Genomic DNA, 26941 nt, shown 5'->3' on the forward strand with positions numbered 1-26941 from the left:
TAAAATATGCTTTTTAGATGTTTTAGATGTGGAGCAAGAAACAAAATTCTAATAATACAAAAATGTCAGCATGAAGCTTGGAACAAGAGAATATTTCCAAATGAGTGCTAAACAGTTTCATTCCTCTAACCCAGATCTATGCCCTGATTCAGCAGGAAATAGCTAGATCGGTCATTGCCCCAAATCCCTCAAGAATGAGGAATGACCAAAGAATAGGAGGGATTGAAACCAGCCGAGAGTTAGCCATTGATGATTAAGTAGCTAGGAACTAAAGTATTTTTTTCCTTTTGCAGTTACTGATTATAGCTTTTTAGCTGTTTAACCCACTCCTTGTTAACTGTGCTGCTTAGGCAATATATTATCTGACTCCTACTAGGCTCCTGTGGATAACATCTCCCTGGAGCCTGGGTCACCACGGTAATGGGTGTGTGAGCTATTTTCCAGGAATTAGAACTTCTTGTCTGCTCCAGGCCAGTTGAGATCACCAACTCATCAACCGGGCCCACGGAGACGTCCGATAGGCAATCTTTTGACGTCAAGAGGCTAAAAACTCCACCCTCAGATCATGCTAATGCCATCATTTGTGAACGTGGGTCCTCTGAAGAGGCATGGAGTCTGACTACGCTGTGCAGATCATCAATTCCCTCACCTCTCCTCACCTCCAATCACCTCTCCCCACATTCAGACCACCTTGCCCCCATCCCATAAATATCCCTGAGTCCCTATTTTCAGGGAAGCAAATTTGAGGCTCATATTCTCACTTCCTTGCGTGGCTGCTTTGTGAGTAAACCCTCTCTCTGCTGCAATCTCGTCATCTTGGTGTTTGGTTTTCTGGGTGGCGGGCAAAAACGAACCTGGTTTGGTAACATCGCCTCTATTTGTAGTTAAAAATCTAAGGTTAGTTATTACTAAAGAGAAATCTCAAACACAAATATTTCCCTTCCTGCAGTAAAACCACTTCATCTGTTTTTTTGATAGTTCTGTTTATTGTTTTTTTAAGCAGAACCTAAATATCAGAAAAACATCTTCCCTGTACATGGTAGACTAGTCCACTTAAAAAAAACAAAGACTGGGGGCTGGCCCCGTGGCCGAGTGGTTAAGTTCGTGCGCTCCGCTGCAGGCGGCCCAGTGTTTCGTTGGTTCGAATTCTGGGCGCGGACACGGCACTGCTCATCAAACCATGCTGAGGCAGCGTCCCACATGCCACAACTAGAAGGACCCACAACAAAGAATATACAACTATGTACCGGGGGGCTTTGGGGAGAAAAAGGAAAAACACAAAGACTACCCTAAGAAAAAATGCTGAAGAGTCCCAACCATATATAATATTTTGAATGTCCTCTCAACCCGTGTCTAAAACGAATAAACTTTTTTCACTACCTTTATTCTTTAAGACACACGATACAAATCATAAGGATCTCAGTTACCATTTGCATTGTATAAACTGGGAAAACCCTGAAAGAATTATTTTATGATAATATTCAAAACAGTCTTTGTATTACAAAGTAATTATAAATACCCAACTCATTTTTATTAGGTATTTCAAAATGTTCTAAAATGAGTATAGTACCAGCAAAATAAGTGGTATGAAAAGCATTAATAATAAACCGCTTCATTCAAGGTGGAGAAGGTAGGCAGAAAGTACAAAAGATTCAAGAAAATCATTCCTGATGAGTTTATTCAGCATTTTCTACGAGTGCTACCCTTCCTTTATGCAAAACTCCTAGGGGGGCGGGAGGGGGCCACTTCCCAGGATATTACCTACAATGAAGGACAATGGCGCCCAAATACTCTGTGTATCTTAAAAACACAAAGAAATAACTTATTTGTGTGTATACTTCATAAGCAAGACAATTAAAGTTTATTAACAGAACCAAATGGTCAGTTCTAGAAAATAAACCCACCTAAGTTACCTTTAAACTAGGATTCATCAAACTGTTGGATTAACACCAAGGAAAGCTATTCTTTACCAACACTATGGTGTACACAAGAATAAAAAGTACACTTTATTTGATAAGGTTACAAGAAGAATCTTTATGATATTTTAAAAACATTTGGAATATATGAGAAAAATTTCCTTCTGTTGATATAAATACGGCTGCAAAGACTAATATTTTACTAATAGTTCTATTGCTAACATGCCTATGAAGAGATCTACCATTTTCATCTTTATTGACAGCTAACAGTGAATACAGATTCGATTAGTTAACTTTCTGAGTGGTTACTACGTATCAAGCACTGTTCGAAGCGCTTGACATACATTTTCTCATTTAATCCTCAGAACAATCCCATGAGGTAGGAAACATTATCTTCCATTTATAGGTAAGGAGAGAGTGGCAGAGAAAGGTGAAGCCATCTGCCTGAGGTCACACAGGTCACTGGTGATGGAGCCCACTGCATCTGGCTTGAGAGCCTGGCATCTCATCACCTGTGCTGTTCAGCACTGCTTTAGTTGGCGATTCTCTGGTAAATGTCATATGCCATGTTATGGATTTATGATCATCCTTTCCAAACTTACTTAAAACTATTGTAATATGGACCACTCCTGGATTTGGCAGAGACTGAGCTCCTCAGAAGGGATCACTATCACTAGGCAACAATCTAGCTTCATCGGCTTCTGAGTAGCTAGCCACCTTACATCTTAGATTCAAGCTCAGATCCCAAGCACACGTAATCCCGATTGACTTAAATGTCCACCACATGACTTCCTGTCAGGTGGTATAGCATGGCTGGAATGCCTTAGGTCAGCATTATGGGTTGAACTGTGTCCCCTCCAAAAGTAAGATCTTGAAGTCCCAGCCCCTAGCATTTGTGACTGTATTGAAGATAGGGCCTTTAAAGAGGTGATTACAGGAAAATAAAGTCATACGGGTGGGCCCTAATGCAACCCGACTGGTGTCCTTATTAGAAGAGGAGATTAGGACGCAGGCAACACACAGAGTGAGAGGAGACCTGTGAGGACACAGGGAGATGCGCAAGCCAAGGAGAGAGACCTCAGAAGAAACCAGCCCTGCTGACACCTTGACCTTGGACTTCCAGCCTCCAGCACTGTGAGAAAATAAATTTCCGTTGCTTAAGCCACCCAGTCTGTGGCATTTTGTTATGACAGCCTGAGCAGACTAAGACAGTCAGCAATGAAACCCATGTACAACCCTTGCCGGAACACCCCACTCCTGAATTATACGTTCTCACCAATAAAAACAGGAAAATTAATTGATTACCATTGGAGCAATGTAGCAGTTTTTTAAACCAAAACCCTGAGATGGAGGCTTGGGTGGGACACGATAAACTGGGTGCTTGTGGATAAAGAGATTAAGAACTCGTGGGGAGATAACAGGAAAGAAATCAAAGAATGGTAAAAGTATGAAGGAGCTTTGTAAAATAAATAGGTTTAGGCAACTCTGCAGGTCAAATATATCTGACAGGTCCCTGTCACGGAATAAATCCTAAACTCCTTAGCACTACAGGCAAGTCCCTCAAGAACCCAGCCCAGCCCTACGCTGTACCCTACACCGTATAACCACTGGCCCCCATCCTACCATCACCCATGGTGGACCACTCACCAATCCATATTTTGCACTTTCTTTATTCTCAGATTTTGATTATGCTGTTTCATGCATTCATTCATTCAACAAATATTTGTAGCAAGGTGCTGAATACACAAAAGTTTATTAAATAGACAAGATCTTTGTAGAACTCACAGTCTAGCTCCCCCAGCTTCCAGTTCCTAGTCCACACTGGGGCTCTGGCTAGTGAAATCCTATCTACCCTTCACATTGCAGTTATTCTCCAAAGATCCTCCAAACCCCCAAAGTGAACAGTTCTCTCTTTGGTGCTTCCACAGAATTCTGTTTGTTTCATTTTGGCATTCATCTCATACTGAAATGTTATGTATACTTACCTATATCCATATTTACTATTTACGGATTTCTGGATGTATTTGTATGTGTGTGCACGCATGTGTATAGATACAGATACACATACAAATATAAAAATATAGATACAGGTCTTCCTCTAGATTATAAATTCATTAGAGCACAATTTAGACTTTACTGACCTCTGAATTCCCCACCTAACACCTAAGAGTGCTTGCACATTCTTGGTGTTCAATAAATATTTGCGGAATGTAATTAATAATATTAATTAATAATCATCAGTAATATGCTAAGGTGCAGAAACTCATTAAATCTAAGCCTAAAAATTTCTGGGTTTACAGTGTTTTCTCTGCAAAACACTGTTCCCCATTCCCTCTGCAAACATTCATGCTTTTTAGCTGAATTGCAACAAACTCCTTTCGTCATGCCCAAACTCTGCCCAAGGAATTCATCTCCAGCAGGCCATCTGGAGTGTGTGGCATGTAAGTGACACTAATGAAATGTCAAAAGGCAGCCAGGTGTGGTCTCTATGGGTAAATCCAAGGATAATGGCCAAAAGGTTGGACCTGTACCTGCTTGTTGAAATTTAAGATTGATTTAGAGATTGACATCTAATCACCATGATAAAACCATCTAGCTTTCCAGAAGGCGTGCTGGCTTTCTTTGTTGTGCTTTTCTACCTGTAGCTAAGCCTATCAACACTGATCCTACTAAAGAGGCAGAATTTGTCAAGCACATTCAGGGACACTGACAATATCCAGCACTTCTCTAACACAGGCTGACAGATTTTTCTCTCTCTATCAAACTTTGTGACACAGGCTTCAGTTGACTTTGCCACTTTGCCCACGCAGGAATCAACCACCTTGGTTCACACCTCAATTAAAATCTTAACTGCTCTCTTTAGGAGGTTGATGGCTGTGGTTTAAGTTTGACCTCCCCATTGTGACTAACAACAGTGCCAAGTCACAAATGGGGAAAAGAACCATGTCCTTTGTAACCTCTAGCTACCTATGCTTTGGAGATAACTGATTTTACTAAAAGATTAAATACTATTACACAGAGCTGGCTCTTTTTCTAAGTTTTTTTTTCCTTCTGTATTAGTGTTCCATGGACTTTCAAAAATGTATTCCCACTTCCAAACAGGCCAAATGGATGACCAGCACACACCCCTTCAAGGGTCAGCCACATCATCACCTCCTCCATAAAGTCTCCTGCCCTCCAGATTAGACCCCTATTCCCCGGACGCCCAGAGAGGCTCCCACGCCCACTCATGTACTTATCCCAGTCAATGTACTGTAACCCCACTGATTGGTCTGTTGTCACAAGAAGCTCTTGAGGGCACAGATTGAGTTTTATTCTTCAAGGTAATTCCACCACCTCACACAACGTGTGACATACAGAGTGCACAAAAAACAATTTTGAAAGAATGTGGAAATGAGTCTATGCAATAGCACAAGGAAACATTTTGAGGTAAAATAGTAACATTTATCCAAGTTCTTACTTCAGGTCATCAAGAACACATGGAGATCCAACACCTCAGTCCCCTATTACACACAAAAGCTAAAGCAACATCAGTAGCATCACAGATAACATTATTTGAGAACTCACTATGTCCTGGGAATTTTTCTAAGACCTTTATATGTACTATTTAACTAAATGCTCACAAGAAATTTCATATGAGATATGTTGGATTGCTATTCCACTTTACAGATGGAAACTAAGATCCTGAGAAGTAGGGTAACTTGTTCAAGGTCCCTCAGACAGCATAGCATTATCATAGAGATTGCCAAAAGGTTCTTAAATTACATTTTAAATCATTTTCTGAGAACCTACTATATGCTCTTCTAGAGTTTAACAGCATTTTGGAACAGAGTTGTTGTTATAATTTGCATACAATAATTTACCCTTTTTATCTCTACAGCTGAAGTTTTGACAGATGTACACAGCCATGTAACCACAACCACAATCAAGATATACAGCATTCTCACCATCTCAAAAATTTTCCACATGCCCTTTTAAAGTCATTCCCATCCCTCCAGCCCAGCCCATGGCAATCACTAATCTTTTATCTGTCACTATGGTTTTGTCTTTTCTAGAACATCATATAAATAGAATCATACACTACATAGTCTTTTGTGTCTGGCTTCTTTCATTTTCCATAATGCTTTTGAGGTTTAGCCATGTTATTGCAAGCATCAGTAATTTCTTCCTTTTTCTTGCTCAGTAGTATTTCATAGTATGGCTATACGACAGTCTGTTTATCCATTCACAAGCAGATAAAGATTTGGATTGTTTCCAGTTTGGGGCTACTGTAAGTAAAGCTTCTATGTATATTCACATACAGATCTTTCTATGGACATACATTTAATGTCTCTTGGGTAGACAGCTATGAGTGGGGCTGCCTGATTGCAAGGTAAGCTTATGTTCGCCTTTATAAGAAACTGCCAAACTGTTTTCCAAAGTGGTTGGACAATCCTGCACCCTCACCAGAAATGTATGAGTGTCACACTTGCTTTATATTCTTAACAGCACTTGTTGGGTTTTTTTCTCCCCAAAGCCCCCAGTACATAGTTGTATATCCTAGTTGTAAGTCCTTCTAGTTCTTCTATGTGAGATGCCACCACAGCATGGCTTGATGAATGGTGCATAGGTCCACACCCAGGATCTGAACCAGCAAACCCCAGGCTGCCTAGTGGACTGCATGAACTTAACCACAACACCACCAGGCAGGCCCCCAGCACTTGGTTTTGACAGACTTTTAATTCTAGCCATTCTAATAGTGTCTCATTGTGGTTTTACTTTGCATCTGTTTAATGGCTAATGGTGTTGAACATCTTTTCATGTGCATAACAGTAATCCATATATCTTCTTTGGTGTAGGTCCAAATGTTTCTCCATTTTCCTGTTGAAATGATTTTCTTCTTGAATTATAAGAGCTCCTTATATATTCTAGTTACTGGTCCTTTTTCAGAGAGATGTTTTGCAAATACTTTCTCCCAGTGTGTGGCTTGACCTTTTACTTTCTTAACAATATATTTTAAATGTATTCATTAACAATGTAATTTTTTAGTAAACTTTATTTTTTAGAAGAGTTTTAGATTCACAAAAAAAATGAAAAGTACAGAGAGTTCCCATATAACCTCACACCCAGTTTCCCCTATTATCAACATTTTACATTAGTATGGTATATTTTTTATAATTAACAGCCATATTTTAAGTTTCTGAGAGTTGCAACATCCTGGCCATTCCTGGACCTAGTTCTATTGACTGTTTTTTCTCTTGATAGGTCAATTCTTTTTTTTCCTTTTTCTTTTGCATATCTTGTAATTTTTGACTCAATGTAAAACATTGTATGTAAAAGAACAGCTGAGACTGAGGTAAACTGAATTTACTTCTGGAATGCGCATGGCTCTACTGTTGTCAGGCTATTGCTGTGAATAATTGAGTCTACCCAGAGCAGTGGAGGTGGGTTTGTGTTTTGTTGTTGCTATAGTAACCTTCAGTGCAGCAAAAACTGTGAATCCCTCCAGCAGGGGCTTCCAGGCACCTTGTGTTTAGGGTGAGGTCTGGGGTAACAGAGGGTTCTTCTTAGTGTTCCTGCTCCATACCCATACAAAAGAGGTTGCCTCTCTCCATGCTTGTTATTCCAGGCAAGTCTCATGGTGGGGTCAAAAGGGGTTTTCTTTATTCTCCTGCAGCAGCCTCTGTCTTTGACAGACCCTGTGCACCTGAGCTTCAGAGGTAAGGGCTTTCTCAGCATTCCTCCCTCTCCTGCCTGTGAATGACAGCCAGTCTCTACCTTGTATTGTTGGTGGGTCTTGGGTCCAAGACCCTAGCTGTGGCAGACCGCTATTTAGGATCAGTTCAGATCCTGGGCATAAGTGGATTTCCTGCCCCCTCCTTTGGTGGATTTATCTAGCATCAGTGCAGAGCTAGGAGAGTATATTTTCTATCCCCATCCCAACAGCTGCCAATCTTTGCCTGGATCGAGGTGTCTGGGCAGGTTTCTTGCCCATCCCCTGCCTACAACAGCTTTTGCGTCCTATGACAGGAGTTCTGGGATGCTGGCGGATTCTGCGCCTATCTTCCAGGGGCAGTTGATCATGACCTATGCACCGGCACCACTGAAGGGCTCTCTCTTGTTTCCTGCCCTGCTCCTAACTTTCTCATGAGTATGCAGTGGAGGCCTCTGGGAAAGTGTGGCAGGTAGACACAGATCCTCTTTGTGTCTGAGGTTCCTAGGAATTTGAAATTATCACACTAGCCCTTACTACCCTTTGAAAGCTCACAAAAATTTTAGTTGCTTTCTTCATATCTGCTTTGATGGCTGTGAATCCTCCTTCTTGGGCCCTGCCAAAGACAAAAAAAAATAGATTGTCCCTTCGCTCCTTGGAAACTAGGTCACCTGACTGCCTTTAGACCTCAAGTCTCTCCTGGGATGAAAAAAGGCATGACATTGCAGGTTATCCATCTTTTTCTCAGGGTTAAAATGGGAGCATTGTCTTCTTGAGGCTTTCCACACCCTAAGTGAAAGGAGACCTCTAGAGTTTAATATTGTTTAATACAAGTTATTGATCCTATAGGACATTAAATTGTAACCAAATACTTTCTCATTATTTTGAAACTTTCCTTTCCTTCCTTTCCAACAAAATTAAGCCTCATATTCAGTATGTGAGTCTTTTTTTTCACATTCAAATGATCTGAAGGCATCCTAGGCATATTCCCAATAAAACACACATGTCATGCTCACAGATGCAACATGAGCCCAGTCTTACTGGAACTGTACAATACCTCAACTAATTCTTCAGAGCAGGCAAATTCCCTCTTTCACAATTACGGCCTAGAAGACAGGCTGTTTCCCAAGTTTATAATTGCTATTCACTGAATTTCAAATATTTATTCTTAATTTTTAGCAAAATAAGGCCACTCAAATACATGACTCTAAGCAAAGGGGATACTTACTACAAACAATTTGCTTACGAAAGTAAACAAATCAAGACATATACGCAACAAAAAAAATACCTTTAAAAGTAATTTTTGTTGGGAGATTATGCTTATTACAACAGTGGAGCTGCATAGATGATCAAGACATTAATGACTCATTTCTCCCTGGAAAGGCACAATTCTAAGAAAACCAGCCTGATCACTTGGTAATCATATTTTTGTTTTGTTTCGTTTTTTATTTGAATGTTTGGGATTTGGGACTAAAAATAGGACTACCCACTAGCTAATTTGTCTACCCAAAGGACTTTCAACTATTTGCAAATCCCACTTCAAACACCAAATACACCATTATGGATATGCAAAAACTGCGCTGGAGGCTATGAAAGCCACTCAACTCAACTTCAGGAAGTATTCCAAGTAAGAAAAGAATCATGTGATTAAATGCCTGCTTCCCATATTATTCTCCACCTTGTCTAAAGGAAGGAAAGCCTTGGATCTTAAGAACTTAGGAAGTGAAATCACAAGGTTTAGATTTAGCAGAGTCATGAACATGGCAGAAACTCATGAAAAGTTGAACCAAAGAGAACCAGAGTATGCACACACAGTATGTAACACAGTAGCGATCATTTATAGTTACTGATTGCTGATCACTTCATCAGCGGATGCTCAAGATTACCAGGAATTTTTGTCACCAAATTGGTGTGATTTAATTTATATAGGACTTTCTTTCCAGTCCCCTTTTGTTGATCAATATTTGTAATACGTGTTGAAAGAATGAAGGAATTCTCCTTGTCTTAAATCAAATATAAAATATGGATTCATTCTATCATAATGGCTTTGAAATTTACACTAATTAGTATCCTATTTTTTTAAAAAAGTAATAAAAATCTGTAGGACGTAGTCACTCCCTACTCCACATCTATTTTTCATGAACCAAAAGACAGACACAGCCAAATCCCACAAAGCAATGTTTTTAGGCAGAATTGCACAGCAATGAAGACCATGGGCTCTGGGGTCAGTACACCTGGTTTTCAAATGAGATTTGTTAATTGTGTGACTTTGGATAAGTTACTTAAGCTCTGTAAGTCTCATTTTCCTCATCTATAAAACAGAGATGGCAGAAATAACATCTCCCGCAGATGGTTGTTATGAGGATCGAAAAAACATTGTGGTAAAGCATTCAATAAATAACATAAACTGTTATCACTATTATTATTCTGCCTATTTCAAAGCTGCTTCCTTATAGTATATCTGAAGAGGCCGCCAACAGTAGGAAGTCTATCCTAACTTGTGGAAGTCTGACTAAAAAAGTAAATCTAGGTGGGAATGGAAAATAACATTTTAGCTTTCGAAACTCCATGGGGAAAGAGAGGGAGGCAGTTCAAGCAAGAAGAGAAGTCCCCTCCAGAAGTGAAAAGGAAAATCAAACATATCCATAAGTAATTAATATATGGTGGAATTAAGAAGAAGTCTAATTTTCACAATTAACAAAATCAAAGCACAATGAAACGCTTTCAGAATACAGATCGAGTTCACCATTCTAGGAGTTCTTGCTTTTTCAATTTGCCTGTTCTCACAAGAACACCATCACTCTCTTCCTTTCCCGACAAATCACTTTTAATATAATTTAGCATGTGCATCCCAAAACAGCAATGTTGGGGTGATAAAGAATATCATCCTTGCTGTCGGAGAGCAGGACTAATATGGCTCAGCAGTTCAAGCATGTGACTGTCACAGAGTTTTAATAAACGGTCAGAAGAAGATCAGAAGATTCAGTTCACCACCATTTTCAAGATAAGTATATCAACATAAGGGATCATATTAACAGAGATAAATACACTGGCCCAAATTGCTGTGCCAAGAAGTGGCAGTAAAAACTCTGATTTAAAATGACACAGCAATAAAACTCAAAGTTAATGTCACCAACCTAACTCCAACTCTCCACCACCTTTCTGTAATGAAGGAAGTCTCAAAAGAGTAAATTACCTTGCACACCCTCTGGCTCAACTCTAATCTATAATGGATGCAATATGCATATCCTGAATTCTTTTCCTACTGTGTAAGCCTAAGCAAGTCAGAGACACGGTGGGTTTGTGCAATCTCAGAGAGCAACTAATCCCCTCCTTTCTTAGATGCCTTATAATTGACAGGGACTAGAGCACCGACCTTGGGTGCAATTAACAACTTATCAAATTATCGGTTTTTTCTTTCACATCTAGGGAGAGCTACTTCTCACCTTAACCAGATCCTGTAGGAAGCAAGTCCTAAGAATTGCTTGGCGGTTTTTACGTAAAATATTTTCTCTTCATAAAGATTATCTATAGCCTTATTACTTTCTGGCCATGAAAATATTGCTGCTCCTTAAGGCAGTACTATTTTGTCAATCAAGAGTTTCCCAGAGGAGCACTTCATAATCCAGAGGGTTCCATTCGGTGTTGATACATGGTTACTTTAAAGTGGCTATATCTTTAGCGCATGATTGATGGCTAGCTTGGGAAGTGTTGGGTGCATCCATTTCTGCAAACTCAGCTGAATTCAGCACCTGATATAGGTACTTTCTCCAGAAACATACCATTCCAGTACCCCCTCTTTGATGCTTGCTTCAATGATCTTAAAAAACCATTCTATTTGACCTGTCAACAAATGTTTAAATGTCAATCAAGGATTTCTTATAATATTTCTTATAGAGTTTTCCAACTTCATCTTTGTTACACAGTGGGCTGTTGTTTCTATGCAAAGACAAACATTCAAATTAAGATGAATGCCACTTCAGTTTCTTCTATAAGTGTTTTCAATTTAACACAGCAGCTGGCAAGCAGCCCCATCTGTATTTTCCACTAAAAGGTCTGGGGTGGGGTGGGGGCAGGGAGGAGCAGATTAGCTGATCGAGGAGTTGGGGGCAGAGGGCAGTGAGTGGAAGAGTAGGAGATGCTGTGAAAACAGTAAACTCAATAGAGACTCAAGTTAACCCTTAGTCCCCCTAGGAGTCTCTGCCCTCTGGTTCAAAAACAAAATGTCTGGACAAACCAGAAAACTAAACCGTTACCCACAACAACGTGGTGATCGCCTTTGAAGCCACAAGGGTGCAGGGCTGGTCCCCGCCTCTCACCGCTGTCACTGCCTCATGCTGATCTAGCCAGACTGCGACTTCCAAAAAGCTATCGGCAGGAAGGCAACTGTAATAATATCATGACAATAATTGTCGAAGTGATTACGAAACTGAAGGTAAATGTCAAACATTATTCATAAGGAAAAGATGCGTAATGTAAAAGAATGTCATAATAATCTGGGAGTAAGATGACAAAATTCCTGCTCACACTCCAGTTGTTTCAGAAGACATCATTTCATTATTCGCTTCACCTCAGCTATGTAAGGATGCTTTAATACGAGGAAATCTGTTCATGTAATACATCACATTAGGCCCAGGAAGAAAAAGACTCATGTTTTTAAGTTGCTAAAAAGATATTCAGTAGAATCAAACATCCACTCCCAATAAAAACGCCTTCAAAATTAGGAAAACAAAGATTTTTTTTAACATCATGAAGAAGATCTTAGGCTGACCGTCAATGGCAAAATAACAAAATACAGCATTTCCATTAAAATTTGGAATAAGACAAGAATATCTAATTATCACTATTACTTAAGACTGCTCTATAAATTCTAGCCAATGCAATAAGACCAGAACACAGAAATAAAAGCTATAATTCTGGTAAAGTGGGTGATAAAATTATCGTCTGTGTACGATTATGTATAACATTAGAGCTTTATCTTATATCACATATCAAAATAAATTTCAGATGGATTAAAAGTGTTAACTGTAAAAACGAAACCAAAGAAGTTGATTGGAGACATAAGTAAATATTAACTGATTTGGGACTAGAGAAGGGATTTATAAGGATAAAAGTAATCACAAAAATAGAGATCGATTGTCTATATTTCTCTACTCAAAAAAAAAAAAAAAGAAGAACCTAAAAGGCAAATGAGAAATTGAGTGAAATATTTTCAATAGTTATACCAGTTATACCACATATAACTAACAAGTTACATATGCTGTTATTTGAAGAGCTTTTTGAAATTATGGAAAAGAACACTTTGCCTCAACAGAATGGTAAGGACATGAACTAACAATTTAAGAGAAGGCCTTCATATTGAGAATAACCTCACAATCATAACGTTATGCGTATACTACAAACATTAGCCAGATGTTTTGGGTGATTACTACATGTCAGATATTCTTCAAGACCCTTTTCATATACCGCCTCTCTGATTCCTCACAATAGCCTTAAGCAGTCGAGAATTCTATACCCATTTTATAGATGAGGGAACTGAGGTTTAAAAGACTAAACAACTTCTAACTTGTCTAAGTAAATTGTAGAAAAGAATTCAAACTCAATCCTATCTGAGACTGTACCCTCTATATTCCTCCAGCCTGGAAGAAACAACTAAAATTATCGATAAGGTGTAATTCATCAGTGTTAAAATTTTGGAGATCTGCCCTAAAAGAAAGCATAAAATTCTAAGGTAAACCACATTTTGGGAAAAATCTCTGCAACCTCTAAACAATAATGATTATTTTCCTTAATATATAAAGAGCTCTTGTAAAGCAACTAGAAGTGGTCTAAGACCAAGAGAAAAAAATAGGCCAGCACCATGAACAGGTAATCCACAATTACAAATATAAAAAGCTGCAAATATGAAATTATGTTGACTGGCAATCCAAGAAATCGAATTCAAAGGACGATGAAAGGCTTTTTCTCAAACATGATGTTTTCACATAATATAGGAATTAGAATAATCAATAATAACATGAGTAAGGCTTCAGCCCAATAAGAAAATGATTAAATTAATTATGGTGCTAAACTAAGATGGAATACGTCTCTGTATTAAAGTCATTTTTCAAATGGTATCTGCTGACATAGGAATAGCCTTACCCTTATCCATATACAGTGTAATACCAGATCTGTGCATATGTACAAGACAGATAGGCTTACACATAAATGAGTTTTAAAGAAATATAACGTAGTGTTAGAAATTGTAATGCAGACCATTTTAAATTTCTTCTCAATCTGCTTCTCTGTTCTCTGAATTTTCTCAACTCAGTGTGTTTACTTTTCAATCAGAAATATTTTCAAAATGTTATTATAAACATAATGATTTATTCACTATCAATAAGAATGCCTTAAATCTGTAGAGTTCTTTTAGAATTTACAAAGCCACTTCATAAATATTATCCCATCTAATTCCTACTACAACCCTGTGAGATAGATACTTGTACCATTTTATAGAAGAAACAACTTCTCTTAAACTAAAATGATTACATTTCTCTGTGTCTTCCAAGGACAGGCCCAGTTGCAGGAAATAAAGGGGTCCTTAAAAACAAAATAAAATGTTTAATTATAAACAAGACCTACAGACAACTCTAAACAACGTCAGTCACAAAGCACTCCTCCCTAAAAAGATCTTTTCTTGGCCTAAATGCAGTTGTTGTACTACTGTTGAATTTTAATGGTACATACATTGAATTCAAATTAGCATCTTTTTATTACCTGTCTTTTAATAAGCATCATGTTCTACATGGAAGTACACTCAGAGAACTCCTGGTTATACGGTTGGCAGCAACCCACAGACTTGGTTCCAAGAGCCCTTTTCTAGAATAAGTTGGTAAAAGTTGTCCTGTCTGTTCCATAGCTTTGAAATAAACACTAACAGCACCATGATTTGACAAAACTTGAGTTACTTCAATTCTGTTATTCGTATGTGACCAGCTGGCGTTTTTATTTGGGCTGAAAATTCAAAACACTGAAACAGAGCACAAACTGTAAGGCATAAGACTTTACTTTGGTTAACTGCAAATTCTGTTTCATAGATGAGAGATTTTTATTAAATTTGAATACTTTAAAGTTGAAATGTATTTCTTATTTTAATTGTTAATTGCTTTAAAACTAAAGAAGAAATCAAGAAATAATTACTGTGTATTATGCCATGACTATTGCTTAAAATCACTGTGTCAAATAGTTGTGGGATGTTAAAAAACGATACACTGGGGGTGTCAAACAGAGTAGGTACATCTCTAGTCTTATGATAAAATTATGGTATGTTCTAGGGAAAACATCTTAAAATTTGGAAAATCTGTTCACTATGATTTTGGTAAATAAAGAACACATATCAATTATTTTCCCTGACTTTCCAGACATGTTCCAAATGAAGTAGGTCTTACTTTGTATTTATGTAACTTTATGGAAACACAACAGTGAGGTTTTTAGAGCTCGTTAGATCATTTACTTCAATTAGAAGCAGTAACGAAATCTCTTTCAACTATTAGATGTGACTTAGTCTCTAGATAAGATAGATTGTATGTTTAATGCCTTTTGGCATGATCCACAGTTATTTACCCTTAATTGTTTTTATATTGACTGAAAATGAGGATTCCCCTCCTTCTCCTCCCAGGCTTCCCCAAGTTCAAATCAGTGGTTGATCTGAAATAGCATCTTTTCCATAAAATTTAGAAAATAACTGTTAAAAACCTTTCAACTTTAGCGCTAGTAGGAGTAATAATAAGCCTTTGCCATAGCCAAGGACTCGAAGCTGCTTCCTGCTCTCCACAGGCAATGACCTTGAGAGGCCATGACCATCATGGTTCCTGCTATTCCTTCCCTCACGACGCACAACGTTCTTCCAAATACCTTAGGGTAGCTCTTGCTTATTTCAAGGACCAGCCTGGGCCGAGTCCATGTCATCTGACTCATCTTACTTCAAGAAAATTCATTTCCAAACATATTTCTGAAGAACCAGAATCTGAGCACTTACATAATCTGAAAAGAAAAATGCATTTTTTATCAAAACTTACTTCTTTCTTATTTCATGGTATGCCTCAGTCAACCACCTAAGGGCAGACAAGGTTCATGAGGACATCCTTAACACACCAACCCTGTCTTTAGCATCTTTTTGTCACTCAAGAGTGAGGAAGGAGGCATGAGTACAACAATGACTTCTTTAAGACTTGAGATGGTAGTGTAGAGAAGAGAGCTTTCCAAGAACAGCAGGATGAGCAAAAGACAAGCCATAAAAAAACACCACGAGACTACCCAAATCTGGATTAACCCATCGAGTGCTACAGTTTACTAAAACTGTGCACAATTTACCCAATCCCTCCCCTTTGGGGCCACAGGCATCTTTACACTGGTTATCTATTCAGAGTCCATGACGAGTGCCTTGCTCTTTGCAAATACATAGGGAATTGACTTTTGTGTTTGAAAAGCCTTGTTGAGGAATTTCCATATTTACAGCATGGATACACTCTAAGAGCATATTTTTTAAGAATTCAAAAGTAAGAAAAGGATTACAGATATCATAAAATCTAAAACCAGTTTACAAGTCATACCAAGGGAAAAAAAATACTCATTTTGTGGTCAGATTCTGTTTTCAATTTCACATTTTACTGTCTTAACTGTATGATTTGATTCCAAATTGCTTCAGGTATTTACACCAAACTGGACCCACCTTAAAACAATGAAGACTTGCCACCACGGAAGATACTCTAAAGAGTGCTCTGCAGGCCCCAGAACTTCAGAGATGTTTTGAGTAATGGCAACCCTGTCATCTACCCAGAGATGGTTTGGAGACTACAACCTAATTTTGAATACCTACATTTTGAAATGTTTATATTTTTAAAAATCATTTTCATTATTTTATCTTCAGGCATATAATAATGACTGGGAATCATTTGTTCTAAAAATCCAGCACCGATTAATTACCAAACACCCCTCTCATCAGGAATGAGAGCTGGCCCAATGGGCTCTGCTGTACGCAGCAGACACAGGACCACTGCGATAGAGGCTGCAGTGCCCAAGCAAGGCTAAGTATGGGGTGATGGGAGCCGACACAGATGAGCACTTACCAGGAGCCAGGCTATTTACCCGGCAAATGCTTTTTTCTGGATGCCTGTTAACATCCAGCAATTTGCTTTCAGCTGGCAAGGCCAGCAATACACCTTCACTGTCCCACCTCAAGGGAGTACATCAACTCTCCAGCCTAATGTCATAATTCAGTTTGCAGGGCATTGATCGCCTTTCCCTTCCACAAGATATCACACTGGTCCATTACATTGATGACAATAAGCTGCCTGGACATAACAACTACTCTGGACTTATTAGTTAGACATTTGCATGTAGGAAGGTGAAAAATCCAACAAAAATTCAGGGGCCTTCTACCTCAATGAAACTGTCAAGGGTCCTGTGATGTGGGACATATTGAGCGTAAGTTGTTGCATCTGGTCCCTCCTACAACCAAAAAAGAGGCACGATATCTAATGGCCCTCTTTGGATTTTGGAGGCAACATTTAGATGTGCTCCTCCAGCCCATTTACCAAGTGACTCAAAACACTGCTAGTCTTGAGTGGGACCCAGAACAAGAGAAGGCTCTGCAACAGGTCCAGGCTGCCAAGCAAGCTGCTCTGCCACCTGGGCCATATGCTCCAGCAGATCCAGTCGTGACACCCCATCAATGGCAGATAAAGACACGCTGCTTGGCGCCTTTGGCAGTGCCTCTAGGTGAATCACAGTGCAGACGCTAAGGATCCTGGAGCAAGACCCACCAACACCTTAATTTTGGACTTCTAACCTCCAGAAGTGTCAGAGAATGAGTATCTGCTACCTTATACATCCAGTTTCTGGTACTTTCTTATCACAGCCCTAGGAAACTGATACAAATTTTGGTCTAATACGTTCACGAGTATTAACTCATTTAACTCCTAAGAACCCTATGAAGGCATCACAAGTGTTAGCCACTTTTTACAGAAGAGCCAAAGATGACCCAGCATGGCGCAGAGCTGGGACGTGAACTGTGCAGTCTTGTTCTGAGGCTCTGCTCTTCACCTCTACACCCCAGCGTCAGCAGGAGGCGTGAGAAGAATGCACGGTACTCTCTTTCCTGGCTCAACTCCATGGGCTGCCGTAACTCACAGAAACCACGTCATCTCAGTTTGAGAGCTCGGCACGGACTCGGCTCTCAGCCCACTGCTGCTGAGGGCAGGTAGGAAGCATCAGAAGAATGGGTGACCACCTAGTACATGATTTGAGGCCTGCCCACAATGCCCACAAATACCTCATATTTCATGATAAGTGATTTATTGTGTTAACAGCGGCTGTTTGGCCCTCTAGCAGGGCCTAGACTTGCCCGACCCCAAGAATGATCACTTCCTTAAATTTTGCACCCTGGCGCCTCACTTGCCTCTCCCTTGCCCTAACCCTGCTGCAGAGGTCTTTTTAACTTACCTGCAGGAGTAGCATTTTAAGTCCCAGTTCTTCTTTGGTAGCATTTAATGAACAAACATATTTTGATTTTAAATTTCATCACTGATCATCTTTACTCAAGTCTTGAAAAGACAGTTGGTATTTTTTTAACATCTGAAATAAACACAAGTGCAAAATTCTCCAACCCTTAGTATTTGTAGAAATAATATTCAACTTTCATATAGTGAAACTACTACACATCAGGCACTGGGTTAGGCCCTCCACATACACGTCCATTAAATTGAAAGGAGGGACCATGTCTGTCCAGTTCACTGCTGTGATCCAAGGGCCTCAAACATTGCATGTGCTAAGTATCTGTTAAGTAGATGGATGGACAGATGGATGGACAAATGGATAGACAGATGGATGGATAGATGGATAGCTGAGGGTCCACGTCTGTGGAAACTCCATAGACACTAAACTACAAGGAGCAGGAAGAAAATGGCAGCCCCACCACCACCCAAGCTCCTGTCTTCTTTCTTCACCTTCTTTCTACAACATTCCAAGCAGGCACTGAAACAAAACAAAAAAGCCTAGAAGGACCTTGGCTTGCCTAGGCTGAGGATACTCAAGGATATTGATTTGAGTTGGGAAAGCTGAACTTTGCCAACTTTCAGTCTGTCCCTAGTAATTTCATGAAGTAGAGGAATTCTTGGGAGAAGGAATATTTATTGTCATTTCAGCTCTGCCAGGACCCAAGGCAAAACTCCAAAGGACAAAGCATATCTTTGCCAACCTCTCTCTTTCCTTTCTAAATACTTCTTCTATATTTTCCACCCTGGCCCCAGACAGAGAAGCCCTCATGCCACCTCTGTCTCTCCAAATTCCTTCATCCTGGGCCATCTTTCCCAAACGTCCATTAACAGCCCCGTTACCAGAAGAGCCTTGTTACTTAATTAAACTCACACTAAGGTGTGAATGTAGCTGAACACTCCTACCCCATTCTTAAATAAGGTTATATTAACTCAAACAGCTTTAATTGGTAGTGTGTGGCAAGGAGAAGATAGCTTTCAGGTGAAGAAGACAAGAAGCCTACCCCATCCACTATCTACCCTAGGGCCTGCCTTCGGCTTTTCCAAGTTGGCTAGAAGACAGAACACCTTTGCAGCCCCGCACCATCCCACCGACCGCAACCCCCATTCACAAGGATTGTTGAACTTCGTAGGACTCGATAAAACAGCACGCATAGCCTGTAAACTGCACCACAAACACACGAATGATGAGGGTGCCTTCTATATATATGTAGTTATGTATATCCTATAAATACTATTGCGTAATGTTCCTATTTAGAAATAGATCATGATACCTAATATTTGTATATTAACACCGTGTTTCTCCATAACCCTCTAATCTCTCCTTCACCTCCCTCACTGGTATCAGATGGTCAGAGAGAGAAATGAGGGCTCTTCAATGTCACCCCCACGAAGATCCTAGTCTCCTCTCCCATCCTTCCTTTCCCACCCTCTACCATGGAGGCGGCACTCCTGTCCCCCTGGAAGCAAATCCACCTTTCCCTTCCAGTGCTCTGGGCACAATTCCGTCCCACCTCCTTGATCTCTTGGGTCATCTCCTTTCTGCCATATCTCCACTGTCTCCCTTTCTCTGGCTCCCGACCACCAACACTTAGACATGCTCCAGTTTCTCCCATCCTCAAAAAAAAAAAAACCCAACAAAACACACACACAAACTCACAAAACCCTTCCCTTGACCCAAAGTGTCCTTTCTTCCTCTAGCTATGGCCTTAGTTTTATCTTTTTAGTCCAACTGCATTAAAAAGTTGTCTGCGGTACATTCAGACAATGGAACATTATTCAGTGCTAAAAAGAAATGAGCTATCAAGCCATGAAAAGACATGGAGGAACCTCAGATGCATATTATTAAGTGAAAGAAGCCAATCTGAAAAGGCTACATACTATAGGATTCCAAGTATATGACATTCTGGAAAACGCAAAAGTACAGAGACAGTAAAAAATCAGTGGTTGCCAGGGATGAATGGGCAGAGCAAAGAGGATTTTTAGGACAATGAAAATACTCTGCATGATACCATGATGGTGGATACATGTCATTATACATTTCTCCAAACCCATAAAACACACAACACCAAGAGTGAACCCTAATGTAAGCTATTGAATTTAGGGGATTATGATGGGTCAATGTAGGTTCATCAACTGTAATAAATGTCCTACTCTGGTGGGGATGTTGATAATGGGGGGGGGGGGGGTGGCGGGGCGCTGTGCATGTGTGGGGCAGGGGACGTATGGGAAATCTCTGCACCTTCCTCTGAATTTTGCTGTGAACCTAAAACTGCTCTTAAAAAAAAAATGAAGTAAAAAAAAACAAAAGTTGTCTGTGGTTCCTGTTCCCACTTTCTCTCCTTCCTCCCTTTGGTCCCATCACCTAAACCTACAATGTCAGAGGTCCCCAGTGGCATGGTTGCTCCTTGCCATGGACACATTTTAGTTCTTGTCCTACTTGGCCACTATCTGACCAGTCCCACTGGCTCACCCTTTTCAGCTTCCCGCGGAAGTTCTTCTTCTGCCCATCTCCTAGGTCATAGGGTTCTCCAAGGTTCTGTCCTTGTCCCTTCTCTCTTATCCCTCTACAGCTCATTCGTATTCCTTGTTTCAATCCTAAACGAGAAATCTGCAGGTCATCCCAGCCTCTCTCCCCTCGAAGCCCCGTCATCCAAACAGCCATCAAGTTTTGTAAATTCTATCTCAGGCACCTCCACTGCTCCTCCCCCACCATCACTACGCAGTCCAGGCCACCAGCACATCACTCGTGACACTGCAAAAACCTCCTGATTGTTGCCCCTGCCTCCAGTTCAGGGTCCATCAATAGCTCCCTTCTCAAGGTACACTCCAAACTCCTAAATGTGACTTCAAGGCCATCCAGGACCAGCCACTGCCTGTCTCTCCATCTCTTGCCACTTTGTCCAAGCATTCCGTGCTCCAGCCAGACTGAATTCCTTTCAATTCCTGTTGCCCTGTTGCATGCTAAACTTCCTCCCTTTCCTGGCCCTGTGCACACTGTTCTCTCTGCAGAGAATACTCTTCCCCTTATGACCCTTTTCTTCTTCAAGCTAAACCCTCCCAACCCTCAGTTCTCAGACCAAATGCCAGTTCTGGAAAGCCTGCCTTGACCCCACATCCCTACAAACTAGGCTGGAGGTGCCCGTCTGTCCATGACATCAGGCGCTCCCCACCAAAGCAATCATCCCACTTGGTCATTACTGTTGATTCCAATTCATGTCTTCCCTGCTAGGCCCCAAGTTCCCTGAGAGCAGGGCTTCTGCCTCCTGCCAACCACAGGCAATGGGACCCTCGCAGAAGATTCTGGCAGAGAGAAGCCTGGTAAAGTAATGCAATAATGTATGTAAAGCTTTACTTAATCCCCACCCTGTGAAAATATTTTATCCCAAGTTCACTAAGGAAGAAATCACAGTAGTCAGAGAAGCTAAACACAGGCAGAGGAGAGATTCACCCAACGTTTTTTCTTTCAACCTCTATGCTCCTTCCAAGCTCCCGGTTTTCCAAACCTACAGACTTCCTTTGGAAAACAGAGAAACTTACTTTTTACTTACATTTGAATTCACCTAAGGGGGGAAAGTGATAACTGTTGACACGATTAAATGAGCACAGCACCTACTTACTGGAGCAAGTCCCACAATCCTCCAGTCCTGTCAAGTGATTCTTAGGGAAATTCCTCAACTTCCCTTCCTCTGTAAAGATTCACTATTCCCGCCTTGATCGCCCTTGGTATAATCCAGTTTCAAGCCATCGAACATTCTCATCAAAGTACAAAAAATCACAGGGATCCATGATGCAAATGACTATGAAGGAAACATGAGCTCCGCTCTAACACACAGGATTCCAAACGCACGTAATGCACACGACACATTCGGACCACAACAGAGCCAAGGAAGCTGGAGAAATTACAATAATGGGCATCACAGTTTAAAGGAAAAGTGCTAGTACTGTTTGCAAAGAAACAAGCTGCAACAGAAAGCACACTCTTCAATAATTTAAAATCTAAAACTTAAGCAACAGATTCAGAACGACCAACATGATCTGGCACCACACACTTGTAAGCTCAGTTTGGCATACATTAATTATATTTTAGTCTCTATTTCAGGTGTGGGTTTTTCTTGTAACAAATATATAAATAGAGAGTCACGGAATTTTTCTTTAATTAAATTTGTCAGCTCGATTTTTTGGTCCCCAGGTGGAGCATCAACGAAGGAGGTACAAAACACTTCTGCCCCCATATTACTCCTTCATGCATTCAAGACAGAGAATTAAATATGTATAGAAAGTGAATGGGAGTGTGTCTTCATTATCAAACATATTATGGGATTTATATAGAAGTTGACTATTTATGTGGAAAGTAAATAGTATTACAATGCAAGTTAAAATTTTCTTCTAGAAATTGCATATTAATTGCATATAAATTGATATAAAATATCAAATGCACTACTGTATCATGCATCGATCCAGGCAGGAGACCACAGGCCAAGGCCTACGCCCAGACATTTCATGTCCTTACGATCCTTTCCAGCTTCTAAGTTTGACATCTAGGCTATCTCTTTAAGTACCAGAACCAAAATATGTTACCTCCTGCACACCGCTGTCACCTCCAGCCCACACTCTCCTCTGCTCTCTCAGCCCCATGCACAGTTCTTTTCCTGAAGAATAAGCAAGCCCTTGACACACCTTGTTCTCTGCATCCCTTTCTGGCCCAGACTTGACCTGTGCCCTCACCATAAGCACACAGCCTCTCAGCCTAAGCCCCACCTCACTTCCTGGGATGTTAATCACAAAAGTCTGATTGACCTTGAACTCCTCCGACCTGCCTGCCGTCCGTCTCCAGGACTGAACCTTTATAGTGACGGTCAGAGTCCCTCCATCCACGTTAGACATCACTCTAACTCTGCCTGCCTGGGAAAATCGTGCTCTCCATTCCCCTGTTTTGGGCACCCATCAGGAACACAGTCAGGCCGAGTAACTGGAACATGTGTTTAATTTGAGGCAACCTGTCCTCCTGACCTGCCCTCTTTATACAGTTTTATGAAACAAATTTATACTCTCAAGCAGGTTATTGGAATTGCCTATCTTTCCTGCAAGATAACATATGGATCATATTAAACTCTTTATTCCCGTCGGCCCTAGATATTATCTACTTTTTACAGAGTTTTTTGCTTGAACTTCCTTAAATCCAGACACGATGACCTTTACTTAAGATTATAAAGCAATGCAACTGCCAGACTGAGACGAGCACACCATATTTAAATTACCCGCACTTCCCTACTAGGTGCTGTGTTTATGGTCCCCTGCCAGCTGCAGCATCTTGGCCATCATTTTCCCCTGGGTTTCTCCACCTCTTGATTTTCAAGCTGGGTGCTCCTTTTCCCAGGGAACTGCACCCGGGCTGGAGGATTACCTGTGCAGTCTGCTTCTCCCTTTCAAGTCGGGATGCTCTCTCCGGACCGCTACAGAAACCTAACTGAACAGACTCAGCTGGAGGCAGAGCTCTTGTGTGAAACAAGACTTTCTGTTACTTAATTATTCAACACCCCAGTCCACAGTCCAGCATTCCTCACAGAGCAGCTGCCATAACTTCCGGCTCCTTCCCCGAGGCTCCCTCCCCAGGGAATTCCTTACTGGCTAGTGAAAATCTCACTTCCTTCCACATGCCAGTCCACTCAGACTTTCTAGAAGTCACAGTTGTACCTACTTCATTTCATCTGGATTAATACTAAACCAGACTGGATTAATACTAACCCAGCACAGACCTCGGCAGCACATCCTTAATGGCCCCGTAACCTCCTGCGTCTTTAGCACCAATCACCTCCCCATACTTAAGTGGCAAGAACTCATCCCAAGAGGACTGACAGGTGTTTGAGCTTTTCTCCCAGAATCTTCACGTTCCTGGTTCAGTGTTCAAATTTGCGGCAGCGCTGGGATTCGACGTTACGGAATTGCAAGCCGACAGGGCGTGATTTCCCACTCTTTAAAGAGTTCGCCAGTTTTCCCCATGAGTTTCTCAAAAAGGCAAGGAAAAGAATGAGAAAAAGGAAGGTCGGAAATGATGTAGGTATTAAACATTCTTCTGGTACCCTTCAGACCCAAACGCTACCACAGAGGGTATCAGGAATTGCCCGTCGCTCCTGGAGAAGCACCGTGCGTCCGCTGCCTGACAGGTGAGCACCCGAGACCAGTGGAGACTCCGTCTTAGTTTAGAATTAACATCTGGGTGCTGGATCTTATCTTACCAACCACTGGTGACACCAGACAGGAAGGAATAAAGAGCGACTACAGAGAGAACACAGGAGAGAAGCCCAAACACCCAAAGCATACTTGCCTCCCATCTATCACCTGTATGGGCCGCCAAGCCTGGGCTGGGTGCGTCCCCTCCCGCCCCGCGCCCCGCGCGCCCGGGCGGCGCCTCCTTACCTTGCGGGAGTACGGGGGCTTGCTCAGGTGGATGCCGTCGCGGACGAGCTTATCCCTGATCATGATCTTCAGCTTCAGTTTGGGGTAGCTCACCGGCTCCCTGCTGCGGGGGGCGGTCGTCTGGCTGCGGGGGTCCCCGCGGGTGCCCTGGGCCGGGCCGCCGCACGGCTCCCCCCGGCGGCCGGTGGGGACGGCGACCGCGGGCGGCGGCTGCGGCTCCAGGGTGAAGTAGAGGCCCGCGGCGGCGGCGTCCTGCTCCCGCAGCCGGCGCACGGCCTCCAGGATGCGGCGGCGGTGCGCGGGCGCCAGCACCCCGATGGCGTCCAGGTCCGGGTCCCCGATCTGTTTGCACACCTCCAGGTCATCGTAGCCGTTATCCACGAAGGACTCTGCGTACTGCGGGAGCTGCAGCGCTTTCAGCCACTCGTAAACTATGTTGGTGCACATGGTGGGACTGGAACCCCGCCGGCGAACGCCCTCCCAGCGCCCGAAAGGCACCAGTTCTTGGAACTTTTAATCCTCTCCTCCAAGGGGAAAAAGAAACCGCAGTAAAGTTTCCTTTTAAAGGAAAGGACAGGGCCGGAGACAGAAAGCCATCAGAAGAAGCCCGAGGAGGCAGAAGCGTAAAAGCGGCAAAGTGAATTCCCCAAGCAGCCTGGAGCTCGCGGGCACCGGCGGCTGTGCGAGCCGCTCCGCGCCGCCCCTGGATGCGCCGCCGCCGCGGGGAGGGGCTGGGGCGGGCGGGGCCGGGCACACCCCTCGGACCCGCGCGGGCTCAGCGGCGCGCCGGGTCGCCCCCGAGTTGGCCCAGCCCAGACCGTCCCGGGGCTGCGCGCCGCATCTCGGTTTCCGGCCGCCGCCGCTGGCGTCTGAGCGCGCGCCCCGCGCTGGGGAAGCGGCTCCTGCGCGCAGACCCGCGGCCGCCCGGGAGCGCCGCGTCTTCGCGAGTGCGAGTCTCTGTCGTCCTCCTAGTGGGGACAGGGTGTCTCCTAAGCTGCCGGGCTGCAGCGGCTGCCTTGGATGGCTTTTTGCATTTCTTTTTAATCCGATTTCTCGAGCCTGTGAAAATCTCTGCGCTCACTTCCAGAGCTCCCCTGACTCCAGCCTGCGCGCCCGCGGGCCGCCCAAGGGCAGGTCCCCGCGCCCAAGCCGGCTGGGCGAGGCTCAGAGGTCAAGTTTCCCTTCGCCTTTCGCAGTCCGCGTTGGATCCCCCTTCCTCGGAGCCCGCGCGCAGGCCGGAGCCCCGCGGTCTGGCTCGCTCCGTGGACGCCCGCTCAGTGCCCGGAGCGGCGGCGCTTTGGCCCGGCGAGTGGGCGCGACGCGGGGACCGCGGGTGTCCAGCCCGCGCTGCGTGCGGCCCCTCCTCGCTGCAGCTGGGCTCGCCGGGCGGCGGGAGAGGCTGCTGCTCTGCCAAGCTCTCCTCTAGGCCCCCGGGTCTGCGAAAGTTTGGGATGGGTTGCACTTGCCCCTCGGCTGGCGCATTCCGCACGGCTCCCCACCCTACTTGCTGCCGGGTCCTCTCACCGTCGTCTCCACTGTGCTCTCTCTCTGGTCCCCCCAACTTGCATTCTGCCCGAGCCCCCCGGGGTGGCTCTGCCCCCAGGGACGCTTCGAGGCGTTCAGTCCTGGAGTTCGGGGAGCAGAGCCCTCTCCTCCCGCCCCGGGGGCGCGTGGACTTGCATACACCATCACCTAGCTCCCATTAAGGGGGACGCTCGGACATCTCCGCCCAAGGCACTTTCTCTCTAGAGAATAATAACAAAATCAACCGAGTTTCCACATCCTGCCTAATGCCTGAGCAACCGCCTGGGTGGGGACCCGAGCGGCAGGTGGAACAGAGCAAGTACCTCACCTTACGTACCTAACGCCCTCCTGGAGCTAAGAGAATTCTGGTGGAGGTACTCGGTGGGGTAGGTTCGCTGTCTCCTCCCTTTCGGTACAAGGAGATCAACTTCGCACGTGAGCTGTTTCAGGACCTGAACTGGACACTTTGACGGAGTCTCGGCGGGGCGGGACAGCCTCTAGCCCCGATCTTGGGAGGTGGACAAACGATGTCTTTTTTCAGACCTGCGCGTTTGGCCTGGGGCGGGGGGTGGGGGGGGGGGGTGGTCCCTCTTTCCTAAATCAGGAAAGTTTAACCCCTTTGGGGACACAGACCCCTTAAATAATCAGATAGCTTTGGCCCTTTTGCGCAGGAAAACACCCGACGTAGGCACATCCAAATTATTCCCTAGAGTTGCGGGGGAGTGGGGAGGATAGCATCGCTTCCCAAGCCCCAGGACTTGGCGGATCCCACATTAAGAACAGCAGCCAGGAAGGACCTGCCTGGAAGGAACCTGTTGGGGGCGGGGGTAGGGGAAGGAGCGCGAAGAGCTGTGGGG

The 26941-nt window shown here is 43.1% G+C and overlaps 1 protein-coding gene across 2 annotated transcripts in view; it reads right to left on the reverse strand.

The window, feature by feature from the left end:
• SAMD5 (sterile alpha motif domain containing 5) overlaps nt 1–25242 on the reverse strand; it is a 182337-nt gene extending 157095 nt beyond the window's left edge. Inside the window, exon 1 of one of the 2 annotated variants that reach the window (XM_070256431.1) lies at nt 24561–25137. In XM_070256431.1, the coding sequence (XP_070112532.1) occupies nt 24561–25007 (447 nt within the window). In that variant the 5' untranslated portion in view covers nt 25008–25137. Of the gene's footprint in view, nt 1–24560 lie in introns of both variants that reach the window. The other variant, XM_023632958.2, reaches the window with a different exon arrangement.
• Nucleotides 25243–26941: the final 1699 nt, after the last annotated feature.

Source organism: Equus caballus, chromosome 31 (genome assembly GCF_041296265.1).
Source record: "Equus caballus isolate H_3958 breed thoroughbred chromosome 31, TB-T2T, whole genome shotgun sequence".
Classification (NCBI taxonomy): domain Eukaryota; kingdom Metazoa; phylum Chordata; class Mammalia; order Perissodactyla; family Equidae; genus Equus; species Equus caballus.